Source organism: Triplophysa dalaica, chromosome 14 (assembly GCF_015846415.1).
Source record: "Triplophysa dalaica isolate WHDGS20190420 chromosome 14, ASM1584641v1, whole genome shotgun sequence".
Lineage (NCBI taxonomy): Eukaryota > Metazoa > Chordata > Actinopteri > Cypriniformes > Nemacheilidae > Triplophysa > Triplophysa dalaica.
The window spans coordinates 756603-775000 of NC_079555.1; the positions used below are offsets into that span (position 1 = coordinate 756603).

At 37.9% G+C, this 18398-nt stretch overlaps 2 protein-coding genes across 2 annotated transcripts in view; one reads left to right on the forward strand and one right to left on the reverse strand.

Moving 5' to 3' along the window:
• Positions 1-51: 51 nt before the first annotated feature.
• rec114 (REC114 meiotic recombination protein) lies at positions 52-7141 on the reverse strand. Its single transcript, XM_056766139.1, has 7 exons — positions 6846-7141; positions 5120-5209; positions 3785-3868; positions 3163-3345; positions 2039-2113; positions 1712-1877; positions 52-188 (listed from the first exon to the last, which is right to left on the reverse strand). Exons 1-6 carry the CDS (start codon positions 6978-6980, stop codon positions 1713-1715), a joined length of 732 nt encoding a protein of 243 aa, XP_056622117.1. The 5' UTR covers positions 6981-7141; the 3' UTR covers positions 52-188; position 1712.
• A 213-nt stretch (positions 7142-7354) lies between these two features.
• Positions 7355-18398, forward strand: part of hcn4 (hyperpolarization activated cyclic nucleotide-gated potassium channel 4) — a 43448-nt gene continuing 32404 nt past the window's right edge. The window contains exons 1-2 of the mRNA XM_056766132.1: positions 7355-7890; positions 8019-8657. Of these exons, the coding sequence (XP_056622110.1) occupies positions 7844-7890; positions 8019-8657 (686 nt within the window). The 5' untranslated portion in view covers positions 7355-7843. The remainder of the gene's footprint in view (positions 7891-8018; positions 8658-18398) is intronic.

Below are 18398 nucleotides of genomic sequence, written 5' to 3' on the forward strand. Positions count from 1 at the left end.
ATGACCATACATTCTCAGCCAATCGTTTTCGAGCATGTTTTAACAAATTAAACACAACATTCACATTTCCCAGCAGAAAAACAACTTCACCGAGTCCTTCCCGTTTCTGGTTTCCAGATCACCAACCCGACCACACGGACATATCCAAGGAGAGGAGCGGCTCCAGGCGGTTTCCAGCGACACACATCCTGCCACGACAACAACAGCATCATTACACACAGGCAGACATTAACAATACAGACTGTGTTGAGTTTGCCTCTGTAAGACTGATGTTGTGTGTGGACGCTGACAGCATCATTCTGAAGGTGACAACCATTTATTCCACGTGCTGTTACCGCCGTCGCGTTCCTTTCTGTTCTCATGCCCTCCTGCTGCACTAAGTCCTTTTCATATCTACATGTCGTCTCGAATGCATGCAATAACATAATCAAATAATTCAAATGTTGTTTTTCTATTGTTACTTATTACTTTGTGGCGTTGCATCCAAAATAACCGGTGTGTGTGTGTGCTGTCGAGGAGTGTGTGCGTGTGTGTTTTTAAAGAAACTGAAATGGAGAAAAACGTTGGAGATCTTTGTACAGTTTATCATCGAATAAAACAATACGTAAAGGAGATGTTTTGTCTTAAACTAGAATGCGAGGACCTCGCCGTGAGTGGCAGAACAGTATTTAATCAAAAAGATCAGATGTTGTATTAACTGAAATGGACACGTGTGGCATTTGTTTTCTAGAGTTGTTTAGACGTCTTGTACATGTGGTGCTGTGAGTGTTCCAATATTATGATAGCATCTGTAAAAAGGAAAAGAATATATCTTTTTTTTAAACAAACTTTAATGTTTCTTGTTTCTTTTTAGAGAGATGACGATTCTTGTACAGCATGGCTATAATCCTATGCAATATGTATTCGTGTAGACCTACTGACAATTGTAAGGCGGGGGGTTTCATTTCAGAGATTTAAAGCTTTAAAGGGACAGAGACATGTGGGTGCTTATCATTGGAAATGCACTGCTGTAGTTGCATGACAACTTTTTAACAATAAAACGTGTCAGTGTGTGTCGCCACGACAACGGACCAACATACGGGAGGAAGTGGGTGGAGCTAAAGCCATTACAGAATATGTGAAACCAACCGTTTCCTTTTTCAAAATAAAGACCCTGAGATATAACGGATGTGTCTGTGTTATTCTGAACGGACGGTGAGATGTTTTCTCAACTTTATTCTAATTACCTTTGGCTAAGCCCTGACATAAAAATCCTGTAGCTCAGTGGTAAGAGCATTGCAAGGTTGTGGGTTCGATCCCAGGGGAACAAAATGTATAGGATAATGCAATGTTAGTCGCTTTGGATAAAGCGTCTGCCAAAGGCATAAATGTAAAAATGCAGATGACCTACTTCTGATCAAATGTACAGCAAACTGGATAGCGTTCTGTGTCCCATGATGCAGTGCACTCGGCCTTCCGCGTGACGGATGAACCAGAAGTAATATCAGTTGCTATTTTCAACATTCAGCGCTAAGTAGTTCCCTCCAGACTGCACTACACGGCTCTAGTAAAATTCCTACATAAGTGCATGGTACTTCACTTTACTATAGTAAAAGCTAAAGTATACCGCAATATTTAATGAATGACGCTATTTTTTGGGATAAATACGTATTTATTTTCTCTGTTGATGTGGAGCAGCTTAGCAATGGATCTCAGACAGAAATGGTTTTACCTCATTCTTGAACGATCTCTCTGAGCTTCTTCTCCACCTCCTCAACAAACGCCGGGAAGCTGGAGTCACGCAGACAGAGACGCAGTAGCTGCTCCAGGTCTCCAGGAGGCAGTGTGGACTGATGATACGCCACCGGCAGAGACATCTTACTCTCGCCCAGGAAATACTGAAGAGAATGAGCATGAGAAAGGTCAAATCTCAGAGGTCAAATGAAAAGGCCACAGGTCCCAGCATGTCATTCACTGATTTCACACAGGAGCACATGAACTCAATGACAGATGATCTCAATCTCGACTTGTTTTCTGTGACCTTGACCTCCAGTCGTACCTGAGAAAGCTGTTTGATTGACAGTGATTCCATAGAAAGGACAGGGGCCGCCTGTGGCTCGTCGTCTTGAGGGGTCTGGAACAGAAATAGAGCCATTCATTACAGTGTCAGGACACACTCCAAGGGCCCTACCGGCCGATCGATACTCTCATTACTAATTGAACGTCTTCACCTCCTGCCATCTTTCACTCCTGCTGCCGGGTCTGCTGTCACCGATAGTATTTAACAAAAACCCTTTGCTTTGTGCTTGGTGCGTACACGAGACTTACAGCCTCGAGCCTGCGTCTTTACATTTCAGAATCACAAATAAAGACACTCGGGTTCGGGGTGGGATTATCCAATTCCTGTTGGGCTCCTATTTAATATCATTATAAAACAACAGTACCATCTAGAGGACAAAACTTAAAAATAAAAGGATGAAATAAAATGTACCATACCTGTATATATATTGTTGAATGTGTCTAGTTTAATTGTGTGCAATATGCTACAAAAATGAACTTGCTCACTTATAAAAAAAATCACATTTTAGGATCATTTAGGATAACTCATCAAAGCAATAAAATATCACAAATGTGTTTCGGGGAGGTGAAATCAAAACTAAATGTTAGATTTGAGTCTATCTTGTGTAGAATTTGTAAGAACGTTTTTTTACATGGATTCTTGAGGTCTTACCCTACAGTCAAAGTCATTTATTTGAAAAGCATTTTCAATAAATAATGAATTATATTGAAATGAACTAATGTGTTTGAACAATTCAATTTTTCTCTACGGACATTCAAGCCTATGCCTTCTGGTCAAAAGGTGTAAAGGTAAAGAGAAACGTTTCACTTAATTAACCCTGAACTTCGGAACATTACTTTATTTATTTAAAATCTTTATTTAAATGTGAGGACTTCTTTAGAAGGACATTTCTGCGGATGTAGCCAAGGCTGTACGGACAGGGGAAAATATTAAATAAAGCCCTGCATACATTATTTGTTTCTGAATATTCTGAGTTGTGAATGTCAGACTTACAGTGATGCAGTGTGATAAAACTACATGTTTAACACTAAAGAGTGATTCTGGACAGGTGGTATAGAACACAATTATATTTGTATACAGTGAGGTCATCACAGTGTTCCCACCTGCGGCTCTTGTGTGGAGGCTCCAGGTTGTTCAGGGATGGATTGAGCACCAGATGAACGTGTGGTCATGTGTTCTTGAACACGTACATGAACCTTCAGCCTCTCGACTGCTTCAGAACAGAATTCTGCAGCTTCTGCACGACTGCTGCCGTCAAACTGCAGTCTGATCAAACGGCTCTCTCCCTAACACTCAACACAAACACGTCTCTGTGATCTGATCTACAATTATTGACATCAGACCCTGAAACAAACTCACTGCCCATGTCAGCGGAGAACGTAAAGGGAAGGTGAGGAAGTCACAACGATGCTTGCAGCCATGCCTAAATATATTGTACAGCCATAAGACATTTACTAAAGAAATATTTAATTTAATAATATAAATATTTTATAAGAAAATCATCCGTGTTCTTGATGAATTTGATCGATTTCTGTTCATAAAAGACTTGGCTAAATTAATAAGCCTCTGAGTTTGTCTTTGAGCTGTGAGTTGAAGGTCATTCTCTTTTTAATTTGCATATTTTAATTGTTTATTATTCAAGGCCAGAGAGGCGGAGTCTGCCTTCAAGACACACACACACACACATCACTGTTTAAACACAAGGGTTTAATGACATCTTCTCACCTTCACTGTAATGTTGAACAGCAGACTGTCTGATTTGTGCTGGACTTTCAGGAAGCTTTGTGAATTAAGAAGAGAAAAGCCCTCCTGCAAACACGCAAAATCATCATTCTATCAGGATGCAGAGTAGTATCATCATGTCATGTTGTGTCTCTAACAGTCTGTGTGATTGTGCATGTACTCAAAATACAAAACCATAATAGGAAATTTCAACAAAACATAATAAAGACGTTCATATACTAATTTAAATAGGTTTAATTTGTGGTTGTTATTACGGGACATAATCAGAAGAGGGCGCCACTAACACATCAACCTCGGTTGTGTCAGAATGCACAATAAAAAACATGATTTTAAAACAATTGTAAATTCTGAGTTATCTCATTTTGGAACCAAACTCTTCAAATATTAATCTCTCCTCTACAGCAGAGTCAATAAAACAAATACTTTAACTAGTATTACTAAATACAGAAATGTGGATTTCATTCAACTTTGACATAAACGCTATTTGGTCATTTGTCATTATTTCTTATATATTCTCTAGTTGAGCATAAATCATAAACGTCGAGTCACTATAAAAGAAATATTAAAAAATTAAAGAAATTATTCCATGAGACCAGCATCTCATCGGATCTGTTACATGAACATTTGAGTTCATGGCTTAACCTAAAAAAAAAACCTCCCGAAAGCCTTTGAAACATCTAAAGAGATTTTTCCTCTCTGCAAAAATGCTCAAAAAGGATGAGATTAAAAATATTGTCTTTGCATGTGAATTATCATATTAGCATCGCACTCCGTTTCACTTCTCATCCCCTCGACTCACACACTAAAAACTATCTTAAGGAACATTTGTAAGACGATGTTGAAAGAGCTGATCAGATGATCAACATGTATCCATGACTGAACGCTTCTGTCTGATCCCACAATCACATAAAGCAGTGTCACGGACGGCCAGGCTGCATTTCTTGGTTCTACATAAAAGCTTAAAATGTGTCTCAATCTCAGACATGATCTCTGACACCGTGAAGAGCCAGTGACTACTCTGTCCACCAGTCCAGGCTCAGGGTTTAGTGCTCAGGGTGCTTTTAGAGACGCTGCGATACTCTTGTTTTGGCAATTCCAAAGGGGCAGTGACACACCCAGCGGGTGAGGAAGGGGATTACGCTGTTCTTTCTGGCAGTAAAAAGAAATACGGTCAAGCCCCTGTGATGATGGGCTCAGCGCGGGCCGCTGTATCGTGACCCTGCACTTATGGCCTTATGGGTAAAAGAGTGTTTGGGCTTTCAAAGCATATACAGACAACATTTTAAAAAAGGCTATTATGTGTTTATATAATCTTACCAAAAGCTCCTGGCCTTTAGACACCAGCAGATGAGCAGAGTCCAAAATATTCAACTCCAGCTTCTCAGCGCTGTCACTGGAGTCAAAAATCTGAAAGAAACACAAGTTGTGATGGTTAGATTCAAAATGTATTATGATTCACACATATTGTTATTAGCAGTTGTTAAACAGTGCAGTCGAGAAATTCACTCAAATGTTGTCTTGTCTTAAATGGGTCATATGGCGCAAACACTTGTTTTTCTGTGTGTTTGGTGTTATAAGTTGCCAATGCATGTATCAGACACGTAAAATTGCACAAATGAAAGTGTGGGAACAACAGATGCATTCTATCTTAAAGCGAATGAAACGCCTGGTGTAACCACACCCCCACAAATCTATGTCAGTTGGTGGTCTGATTTGACTAAGACCGCCCAAATGTATACACAAGGTGGAGTACCTGTCAGCACAATTGAAGAGGAACCTGATGTTCCAAATATGGTCAGAGGCGTTACGTTTCCCTCACATGCTTGCAGTATTCCACCAATCACTACAGACTGGTGAACTGGCCAATCAGACATCAGACATTTTTACTACTTTTCTTTTTAAAGTTGGGTAACATGCTATGACATGCATTGAGCGTGATGAATGTGCGGCTTCTCGTGCTTAACATGGTCGACTTGTTAAAAAACGAGTTGGACGTATGATGTTGTATTAATGTGCTCGATACACTCCCCCAGCACTCCAAGTTTTTTAAAAGTCTGGATCCCCGTTTTGTCACAGGGATTTTATTCCTTTTATTGGCCCTTCTCCCAGAAAAGCACGCCCACAGCAAGGCGAAAGAAAGAGCTCGCCCACTCACCAAGCGACGAGCGATAGGAAGACAAGCCTATCAAGACTGGCTTCGCTGCGTCAGCAGCTCCTGTTTTCCTGGAAATAATCGTACAGCTGTATCTCTCTTTTATAAATTTTATCAAACACACTTCCAAGATACGACGTATGCAATACTACAGCAATAAGCCCCAAGAAGCAGTCTGTTACAGTGCATTTTATAACAGCTAAGGGCGTTATAAACCCCGTAGCTGTTATAAAATGCACTGTAACCGACTGCTTCGTGGGGCTTATTGCTTTTATATTATGTTTATTCCATATGCTTAGCAAAGTTTCATAAAATGATATTTAGGCTATGAGGTGCGGTCAGCCGTTATATATCAGAGTATTTTATAACGGCTTAGAACTCCACTTAGCCAATCAGAATCAAGGACCAGAACTGACCGTTTTATAATACTGTATAGATTAATATTAGACTGGCAGAAACTGTGTGTTACCCCATCTTTAAAGTATTTCTTGAAGTTATAATTTATCACTTTATCTCATGGTTTATATTTGTCAGTAGGTAATATTAAAAGGTTTCTAGGTTTTTATAATAGTAAGTACTGATCATTCAATGCAATAAATTCTCTCCATATGAATAGACGTAAAAACATCTTACTTTCCGTAGATTTACTATATAAATACATTTATCAAATATTGACACCATGATATTGAACTTTGTGATGACACAATTTGTGCAGACCTAAACATTCTATCAGAACTTGTACAATTCTTAAATAACTAACTTTGAACCACATTATTAAATTGTTTCATAAAATAACCAGATTTCATTAATTAACAGAATTTTCCGGACATAATTATAGTCAATCAAGTAACAAGTTTGAAGCTTCCGCCCAGGGGGTTCCCGCCCTCTCACCTTCCACGCGCAGCCGCGACCTGAGGCCTTTATATTACCGTTTGGCAGAAAACGACCGTAGCGTTTCAAGCTCCAAACACGCGTTGGAGTTGTCGCTGTTGTCGAAGCTTCATGGTCTAAAGTCTCAATTTCCATTTTTGAAATTATTTTAAAGACTTTAAAGGCAAAATGTCGAAGTTCAATAAGAGCTTGAGCGAGTAGAGGCTTGTAGTCGCGCACACAGACTGCGCATGCGTCATCACGATTTTACAGCTATACTGTTTTATTTTACCTAAAGTTTAAAATTGATCATCGTTTTAACAAATAATCCATCAATATTGATAATGCCTACACAAATAACATAAGGTTTTGTGTCCCATTTATTTTCTATATTTGACTATAGTCGCGAAATCAGGAAATGACGTACTAACAAATGAAGCCTATAGTAAAATGAAATGTAAGTCGCTTTGGATAAAAGCGTTCGCCATATGCTGACAGGTGTCGCAAGTATTGTTTATCAGTAAGAAAGACGTTTTAGCTATTTCAATTTGTTATTGTTATATTTAATATAGATTTTACGAAAACATTTTCCAGTGTTATCGCAACTCTATTATCGTTTCTATTGATAAATCAACTCTGCGTTGATGTTCAGAATCGTAAACTTAAACTAAATGGATATTTTGAGGAGACTCGCTTGAAGGGTTAGGTGTTGTGAACCTGAGTGGGGGGCGGGGCTTCCCCCGCCGCCTTCGCTTCTATGGCAACCTGATAGATCACATCAGCATCACCGGGAATATTTTCGGACACGGGACCAGAGCTGCTCTGGACGGCGGTGATGTCGGCAGCTGCTGATGTGATTGACAGCCGGTAAGGATCTTGAGGGTCCGTGACCTCTCACATGTGATGCTGAGGAGCCTTCGGTCAGTATTTCTCCGATATACAGGATTACAGAGCAACACGGTGCCTTGGAACTGGGGTGCAATGATGAAACCGGAGCCACTGGATCCGCGCGAGAGGGCATGTTTGGGTATCCTGACGGTCGGAGTGATGCTTCAGCGACACACAGGTGGGCTTTGATCCTCCGGACACGGATACAGAGGAGTCTGTGGGAATAACCACATCAGTAGCATCGCCACACTGGATTCACGTGCCATTGAATTGATCGCGCCGCCGTTTCAATGTCATAATGGACAGGTTGCATTCGTCCATGCGTAAAAGGCTCTACAGTTTGCCACACCAAAAAGCTGCGATCATGGGTGATGCTGAAGACGCGGACAAGGACACCCGGAGGAAGAGTATCCGAATGAAGCCCCTGCCTTCTCCCACCTCGCCGGGGGGCACCGGAGACGCCAAAAGCGCAGAGTCCGTGATCATGGAGACGGACATCGGGAGATCCGCCAAAACCAGCTCCAACGGGGACTGCCGGAGATTCCGAGGCAGCCTTTCGTCCATCACCGGTCGGCACCTCCACGACTCGGATGCAGCGGAGGAGAGGCGTCTGATCACGGACGGTGAGGTGACCCCGGGCGAGGAGAGCCCTCCTGGAGCCATGGGCGGCGGCGCGCACGGCGGTGCCGGTGTCGGTCAGCAACAGGAGGGCAGCCCGGATCAGCCGGCGGGCTTTATAAAGCTGGAGGGCATCGATCAGATTTTACCGGACGAAGAGAGGTATTATCAAGCGGGCTTCATGCACAGGCAGTTGGGGGCGATGCTGCAGCCCGGGGTCAACAAGTTTTCCCTGCGGATGTTTGGCAGCGAGAAGGCGGTGGAGCGGGAACAGGAGCGCCTCAAGTCCGCTGGATACTGGATAATTCACCCATACAGTGATTTCAGGTAATTTATCATCTATGTTGTTCATATATAAATACACTTTACATTCTACACCTGGTTGGGTGACATGACCCCAAAAGAGTATTTCTCATATATGTGTGATCTGGTGAAAACAGTTTAAAATATTCTAGATATTAATAATGTCAAACAAGCAGTAATAACTGCATTAAACTGGATGTAGTGCATTACCTATAGGCCATATCTCATGAAAAAATGGATTTTCTCACTTTCTTAATGATGAAATTATTTTAAATGAGTGTCTTGTTTTATTTGATATAGCTAACTTTTTAACGCATAAATTATCTATTTTATTCATTTTAACACTCCTATGTCACTTAAATTGTCTGGCAAAAAAGTTTTGGTGGCTATTGTTGTGTGTTTGAAACTGCGTTTTTACAGCCATTTTGCGGATGATCTGCATCTGAGTAGAACTGGATTATCTGCTTGTATATGACAACATGTCCAGAGACACACTGACTCTCACTTTCTTTCTTTGGACGGCTGTGATTGAGTTCGGTTTACACAGTTGGTGATGCTGTGGGTCAATAGGGTTAACAGGAGACACGGCTGATGTTTGTCTTGTTTACCTGTTGATCCTGTGAGATGCTTTTATTCTTCTGGACATTATCATATTGGATAAACAATGAAGGCAGTGTTGGAAAGAACGGATATAATAAATGTTGTTTCATTCTGGTTTCTATGTTTGTGTGTATGTGGACATGTTTTTATATCCCAGTGGAGACCTAAATCTGAATGCATACCAACACATGGGGATTCGTGTCACCGTGGGGACCAAAATTGAGGTTCCCATGGGCAAAAAAGCTTATAAATTGTACAGAACCATTTCAGTGTGTATGTGTGAGTGATTGTTTATGTTGACAAAAGGACAAGATCTGTGGACTTTACATATTTATGTTTCTATGAGATCGTATTGTGTTCTGTTGCTTTAAACCAGTGTGCTGTGTATCATTTTTTTGACAAATCATCACTTTAACAACAATAGTTTATGAGACTTTAATAAACAGTTCAGTCCAAAATGAAAACGCTCTTTCATGTGTTTTAAATCTGTATGTGAGCCTTTCTTCAATGGAGCACAAAAGAAGATATTTTGAGAAATGCCGCGGTGGTTTTGTGTTCGTACAATGGGAGTCACTGGAGTTGATCATCCACATTCTTCAAAATATCTTCTTTTGTGTTCTGCAAAAGAAAGAAGCTAATACAGGTTTGATGAGGCACCTGACACGATGATGAAAGAATGTTCATTTTTGTACTGTATGGGTTAGGGTTAGGGAATGACAGGATTTTCTGCATCTTTAAACGTGTCAGATCACACATGTCACCCAGGCGTGCTGGTGAGCATCATGACCCGACACATTGTTACTGTGACTGGGATAATAATATCTGCGTCTCTTTCTCTGAACACAATAGAGTGAATTTCCAGCTCTGATTACAGGCCTTATCTTCTCCCTCATATACCTCCATAATTACCAGCGCAAGGTCACACGCAACAGCATCATTACACAAGATAAAGAACATCAGCGCATTCTTCACACGGAGGTCTGGGGATTCTCTTGTGCTCTTCCTAAACCTTGTCTTCTTGTTTACATTCCCAGATTAGCTAGGACATCCGTTGTTTTTGCTGAAATTTGTTGGGTAGGGTCTAGTCTTATCATTATTGTTTTTGTAGGGTATATCAGTGGACGTTTATCACGATTATACCTTTGAAAGCGTGTGCGTGTGTGATATTCATCTTTTTATATTTGCAGTCTTGTCTCACTTCCTGTCCCACATTTGTCCTGTAGTAATTTGTCAGCTGTAGACAGCATCATAACCCAAATTAAACTATTTTAACAAACGTATATGATAGTATGTGGCTAAACTAAAAATGCAATTCTCCTATAAGCATGAACTTGATTTTAAATATATTTATAAATATTTTTCATTTAAAAATGTAAACATAAGTTTGTAGAGGCTTTTTTAACGTCTTGTTTGACAAAATGCAAAATAGTGTCTAGTCACTTTGAATACAATTCTAAGCAAAATGAATAAATAAAAGGACAAAAATAATAACATTTATATACAGTGCAGAAAGAAGCAAAACGTCCAAAAGGCTTATTTAAAGCCTCCAGATCAGTATAGATTGCAAAAATAAGAAAAGTACATCAGCATGCAAAAGTTAACATGACTACAAACTAAAGAATACAATAAAAAAGATTACAACAAATATAAATTTCCATTAGGAAAAATACAATTTAAAGGGACAGTTCACCCAAAAATGAAAATTCTATCATTTACTCACCCGTGGGTAATTTCATACCTGTAATTTCATACCTGTATAAATGAAAGATATTTTGAAGAATGTTAGTCATATTTTGTTCTGGGACATTGACCACCACAGTAGGAGAAATAAATGGTAGTCAAAGGTGCCCGAGAACTCTTATTTTTTTTCTGAGATTCTTAAAAAAGATCTCATTATGTGTTCAACAGAATACAATTTTTTTTCCCCTACTATGGTAGTGGATGATGTCCCAGAACTGAAAATTGCTAACCATTTTTACAAATATCTTCTCTGTGTTCATTAGAACAAATACATTTATACACATCTCGAAGGTGAGCTAATGATAACAGATTTTTCATTTTTGGATGAACTATCACTTTAAAAAAAACAATCAAACAGTGGGTGAAATGGTGAGTTTTGAATTAGTATATAACTTGCATTAGCAATACTTCCGGCATTCTGTGAAATATGTATAATTTATCACTTCTATATGTTCAGAATGAACTTTTCTGATGTCTTATGGAAGAGTCTTTGCGTCAAGAGCTTTCCTGCGCGGCCTTAAATGGTTGTCTTGATAGGCAGCTGAGTAGTTTTCGGAACAGAGATAATTCAGTACATCGTTCGTCAATGACATCATCACTCATTCCTCACAAAACACACTTGTGTTCACTACCCAAACGCTCGTGTGTCATTATCTTGTCATGCTCTTAAAGCACTTGAAGTGCACTGCAGTGCGTGTTGTTGAGCAGAGACAGATGCGGCCCTGACCTCGTCTCGTAACGGGAACTTTCATGTTTTAATTGCATCAGCGTGGTCGTGGCTTATGTTGCCTGTGTTGTGTAATGGGGATGTAATTAGTGTTTTACCATACGCATGAAAATCAACCTCTGTTTAGCTGCACTTAAATCCACTGAACCTGCAATTAAAATCCTCAACGTCTTCATTCATCCGTACGCTCGGAATAACAGTATCGCTTCAGCTTTTGGACCAACCACACGGGGAAGATCTGATGATGGGCAGAGATTATAATGAGTCAGATCCGCTCTGGATCACACGCTTCATAAGATTCAGCAAAACACAGTGAAGGACGAATTAATCCAAGTCATCTTCAGACATTTTGAATTGACCTGAAGGAAAGCAGTCACAGTGAAGAAGTTAATATTGGATTTGTTTCATCTTTAGTTTGTGTGAGTGAGTGAGTGTGAATTATTTGACCGGACTGCATTTGTTTGTATAAGGTTTCCCTGTTGGGTTCAAGTTACTAAGTTATTAGTTAATGTAATGGCTGATATATATTGTGACTCACGCTAATCATACATGTCAAAATCGATACTGAAATTTGAAACATTTGAAAAAGCATAACTCGTCGAACTTCATCACTATAAATATACTTTATTATCATGAAAATACCTGAAAAGGTTTAAAGATAGAATATGACCACTGGCATTTCCTGGAACTAATTGTTCTACTTCTGTTTCCCATATTGGGAGTTTCTGCACAAGAGTGCCCTCTGGCTTTCGGACGTGGCGACAAATGCCCAAAATTGTCAAATCACGGCGCATGATCTGTGCCAAACCCATCATTCGCACCGCCTCATGCCCCCCACCTCATGCGCGCAAATTGCGCCGCAGGATGTCCTTATCGTGTCTTTGCTTTGACTTAACATGTAAATCACTTGCACTTAATGCTTCATTCGCGTTTGGTTGGAACACACTGTCAGAATCGCACAATATATCGCCCAGCCCTAAAAAGTAAAGTAGGGGATTACTCTTTATTTTTCTGTAATTGAATTACAGTTACTTTGGATGTAATTGAACTAAATACAGTGTAATATATACAATACTGGAATTGACATTAAATTCAAACTGTAACTATAAAATGCATGAATTAATGTGTCTTTCTCACATTTGTAATACTTTAGTCAGTTAATAACTGTATTTTAAGTAGTTTTATATTATATATTTGAATGAATTAAGAGTCGTTTCATGTCTATCCTTGAATCAATGAACTAAAAATGGTTGATGTAGGATATAGAAAGTAATTAGTAAAAAGTCATTAAATACTTTTTGGAGAGTGTCATTTGTACAGTAATCTAATAATGCTATTAAAAAATGTCATTAGTAACTAGTAATTCATTACTTTTTCAGATTAATTTACTCAACAATGACCTTAACATTGCACTTGACTGTTGTCTGAAATCGCATCTTTTCTAATTTGTAACATTATTGTAGAATTCAATGAATTTATTGAACACTAAAACAATGGATGATATATACAATAGTTAGGGCTGTCAAACGATTAATCGGATCCGTAACAAAAGTTTGTGTGTACATAATATATATCTGTGCATATTAATTTTGTATTTATAAACACCAAACATACACATACTTGTCTATATATTTAGGAAATATTTAAATTTATTAATTTATATTGACCAATAAATAAAATTCTAAATAAACTTTATTTAATTGTTATGTTTTATATTTTCTCAAATACATGCATTCATGTGTATGCGTTAATAAGTACAAAATTAATATGCACTGTAAACCGACATATATTACATACACAAACTTTTTATCTGAATGCGATTAATCGCGATTAATTATTTGACAGCCCTATACACGTAAGAAACATGTTATCTGTCATCTTGTTATTGTCATGTGACCCATGTGTACGTTCATCTTTGCCTACTTATAAGGAATAATTTGGAAGTAAGCCTTTTTGGACACACAGATGCTCTCTGTCTCATGTTGTCTCGACAGCTCTGAAAGTAAAGATTAAAGAACACTTGCTAATGCTAAACATGAGTCCTTGTTACATAGACGCTAATATAATTATCAATAGCAATAAAAAAAGATCTTGCCCACAAAATAATTCTAGATTAACTTCATGTTGCTCATTAGCATGAATCAGTATTCACTAATGTAATTTCTCTGCGGCAGACAGACACCATCATCACGAGTGAAGAGCCGACTCTACAAGAACTAAATGAAATTATGTCATGAGAGATCAGATAAAACTGAAATGTTTCATGCTGTGATTGAAAGTCTTTAATGGAAGCAAAAGCACATTTGTTGTTTTCATGTTCGTCAGGTATTGTCTAGCAAGATCTGTCTTGAAGGTCTGCAAGTTTTCTGAAAGCAAGAGAGGATTTAAATTTGAAGCGAATTCCAGTTTAAGCAGAAAATCTCCTCCTTTTTTATATCTTGTATTTACTTTATTCAACTTTAATTAAGTCTGTTATTCCACCGAGGAACGTCTCTGAGGTGAAGCTGATCTTTTCCGAGCATCCTATAGTTTCTGGACTGAGAGGTTAATGAAATAACAGTCAGAAGTTAATCCAGAACAGTTTAAGGTTGACGTGTGTCAATTAGTTGCCGTGTGCAGTCGATGTTGGATGTTAAAGGGACAGTTCACCCAAAAATTAAAAAATGTCTTTATTCTGATGAAGACACAGGAAGAAATTTGGAAGAATGTCAGATCTCATCCACCATTTACTGCCATAGTAGGGAAAATAAATACTATAGGAGTCAACGGGGGATGAGATCTGTTTGCTAACTGGCATTCTTCCAAATATCTTCCTTTGTGCTTAGCAGAACAAAGAAATTGACACAGGTTTTGGAGTAATTGATGACAGAATTGTCTTTTTTTGGTGAACTATCCCTTTAAACATTTTTTTTATAGCTTATGTGATGTGCAAAGACTACAAAGGTTTGGTCAAAAATCTTGTTTGTTTGAAAACTGGTGTCAAGTTTGTTTACTGTATGATGTTTTGTGATGAATTGAGCGATCGTTAGAGGTTAATTTGCTCTGATGTGTCTGTCAATTATTTTCATGTCTTTTGGCTGTCTCTCTACCAGTTTTACTTTGTCTTTCTCCCTTTTCTCGCTTTATTATCTTTTATTCGTCTTGGATAACCAGCCTCACGTCTCCCAAAAGGGATGTACCTCCACTCAGAAGGAACGGATGGCATCTCTGTCTGCTTATTTTCTCTCTCTCTCTCTCTCTCTCTCTCTCTCTACTCCAGACCTCGCTGAATTCATTAAAGGAAAGTGGAGCTGCTTCAGAATACTGAATGCACATCAAGGTTTGATGTTCTACAGGTAGCTGCGCTAGAAAGCCTTTCTGGATCAAATGTTCTTTTGTTACATTTGTGCATCACACAGTTAGTTTTATTCCAGCAGAAATGTTCCTCTTCATCTGTGATGTTGTACAGTGTGTTGATATATAAGTCATCTGTATGTGGCCCAAACTGGATGACATCTTTGAGAAATGTGTAGAGAACAGTTTAGATATAACAGATTTTTGTATGAGACGCTCTTTTTTTGTGTCTGTCTGAATGAGAGACAGAGGGATGTGAGGCTCTGATAGAGAAATGAATGTAACACAATACGCTGACTGTTGTTTCGTCAATCAGTTAGAAGAACCTTTTAAACAGAGACATCATCTTTGTGTTTATATGTGTATTTGCAGAACCTGTAAATACGGTGTTTATAGTGTGATCGAAGGCAAAGAAGCTACATTTTGATGCTCTTGTGGACAGGTTTTAATGCGATTTAAAGCTGCAGTCTGTAACTTTTTTGTTTAAAAATAAAGAATCAGTTATAATGCAAGTACATAAAAGATCAGAATTTAAAACTATCTTAATACCTTATATATATATATATATATATATATATATATATATAGTATATATAATGTACAAATTATATAAGTTGTCGGGTACAGCTGTTAATCAACATGTAGAGAACCTGCCATTTTATTTTTCAAACAGAAATGATGATAGAAAGTCAAAGGATAAAGAATACAGCTTTAAAATACTTTATTTAAACGTGATGTGCACCATTTTTTAAGATTTCGGATTTTCGTATAATATTTTTTTTATTCAAGTCGATAGAGCTCTGTTGCCTTCAAAGAAAAGAGCTTTAGAGCTACAAAGAAAAGACCAAAATGGTCACCGAGTGGTCATAGGTGTGAATGCATACATTTTAAATTATGAATAATTCTTCATGCATTTTCTGTAAATCTTTGCTGTAGTTCTGCAGATTTGTCAGTAACTTACAATTATACCACACTTCACCCAAAAAATGAAAATTCTCTCATCATTTCCTCACCTTCGGGTTGTTTCAAATCTGTATTGGTTTCCATGTTCTGATGAACACAAAGAAAGATATTTGGAAGAATGCTTATAACCAAACAGATCTCAACCCCCATTGACCTGTTGAACACAAAATAAGATATTTTGAAGAAAGTAGGACAGCAAACAGTTCTGGGGCACTTTTGAATACCTTTGTATTTTTTCCTACTTTGGGAGTCAATGGGGGGCAAAATCTGTCTGGTTTCTTCAAAATATCTTTCTCTGTGTCCATCAGAAAATAGAAATGTATACAGATATGGAGCAACTCGAAGGTAAACATAATGATGACATAATTTTCATTTTTGGGTAAACTATCTCTTTATCACTTAAAACGTTAATCAAAATTAAAACACTTTGACTTTTGGTATTCAGTTAACTACCATAATTAAAACATGATTACAAAAAAAGTTGTCTAATTTTGGAAAAAAACTATTCAATTTACATTATAGGTCTTTGCACATACAGTCAGAAATTTTGTACACATTTTTTCCGTATTTGGCGCTCGTTTGTAGGGTGTGTTTGAATTGTCAAAACGCCTCTCAAAATGCTTTCTATGGAAGTGAAAAACGCAGATTTTTCAAAATATCTGAAGAAGTGTGTAATTGTGATTGACAAAACTTGAGGTCGTATTCATTTTTGAACGTGTGCAAATTTCGGATGCAAATTTCGGACTCAATGTGCAATAAATTTAAATCGGAAAATTTTGTATGCCGTTTGTGTGTATGGTGTCTCTGAATTGTAAAAAGGATTGCTACGGATGCGAAAGACGCAGAGAATCGAATTTTTTTATGGCAGTGTGTAAATTTTTAAGTCTTTTTTTATATTAATTTTAAATCTGTTTAAATTGTGCAGCACATTGATTAACTTCGGTATAATTAAATAGTGGTACATAAATAAACGTGACATTGACATTTACATTGATTGACACATCGTGAGGTCATATTGATTTTTGTACGTGCGAAAATTTCGGACTCGTTGTGCAATGGACTTCAAACTCTGTAGTCAAAGTTCTTTTAAATGTTGCGTTTGCTGCGGCGCCTTCGAGTCCAACACACAAATCTGAAAAAGGTGATGAGTGAGCACCTGCCCCGCACCCCCGCTGCTGTAATTCACTGATGGTAAAGAAGGAATTATCCAGTGCTCTGGATGGAGTGAAAGTGGGGTAATCACAAAGGCCAGCAGTATGAGGAGCACAGCACAGGGGATTATTACAACTCAATTTATTTAATGGAGGGACGCAGCAGTCATGCTTGAAGGGGAGGGACGGACGGATGGAGTGATTGAAATAATGCCGGCTCAATGACCCCGGCTCACTTACAGAGAGGTTACCAAACGGGCCGCACGCCAACACCGCCTCCGTGTCTGTCATAGTGTGTTCCTGAGCACTCTTTTTATATTTTATTTTTATTTAAACTTATTTTATACGAAAACATAATTCAGGTTATCAATCGGATTATACAGCCCTGTTGTTGCATTATGACATACATTTAATCATGACAACTGAGCATGTTTTCTTCCAAACTCTCATAAATGATGTGTTATTTAAAATTGATATATGTTATAAAATATTTCTCATGGTAGACTAGTGTTTGCGCCATTTCCAATTAAATTATACATTTTGTATTTATCATTTTTATTGTACCAAGGTGAAAAAAACTGTATAGTAATGAAAATCAAGTCAACATTGAAAATAAATTATATTTATTAATATTAAATGTAAAGAAAACTTTACAGGACATTTGGGGGAATGTGTTAGGTAAGGATAATGAACAGGCAGCCGGTTGTTATTGCAGAGATAAGCCCAAACATTGTGATCAGTACCCGACGCAAAGCGGAGATGAAACTGCACATGAAATGTGAATTAGAAATATTTTATTCAATCATTTTTACAGAATGCAGACCTTTTTAGGGTTTTGGGGTAAGAAACAACCTTCAAATGTCGAACTGTCATGTTGGTTTAATCTTTTGTAAATGTAATGTCATATATGTTATTAAATTATTTAATTTGTCAATTAAGCTGTGAAAATGATTTGCTGCATACAGGTTACCATGTGTTATTAGTTTTGAGCAGTTGTTATCTAGGAATAACAAACCTGCAAATGTCGCGACTGGCCAATCAGAATCAAGCATTCCAACCAGCCGTGTAATCATTTTCTAATATCACAATGTAAAAAATGTATCAAATTTTACACTATATAAATTATTTAGAATTTAAAGACATTTTAGGGGGATCAAATATTTATGACACATTTTTCTTGTGCTCTTAAAGAGACTTTTATGTGTCAGTCATGGAGTGAAATCTTCAGTGTCGCGACTGGCCAATCAGAAT

Bases quoted from the DNA above. Each gene is read 5' to 3' on its own strand.
- rec114 (XM_056766139.1), bottom strand. From the start codon at position 6,980: ATGGAAATTGAGACTTTAGACCATGAAGCTTCGACAACAGCGACAACT. The intron at 5,210-6,845 runs GTGAGAGGGCGG...TGTTTCTTTCAG, and splicing joins GTCGCGGCTGCGCGTGGAAG to ATTTTTGACTCCAGTGACAG. The intron at 2,114-3,162 runs GTGGGAACACTG...TTTCTGTTCCAG, and splicing joins CCTCCACACAAGAGCCGCAG to ACCCCTCAAGACGACGAGCC.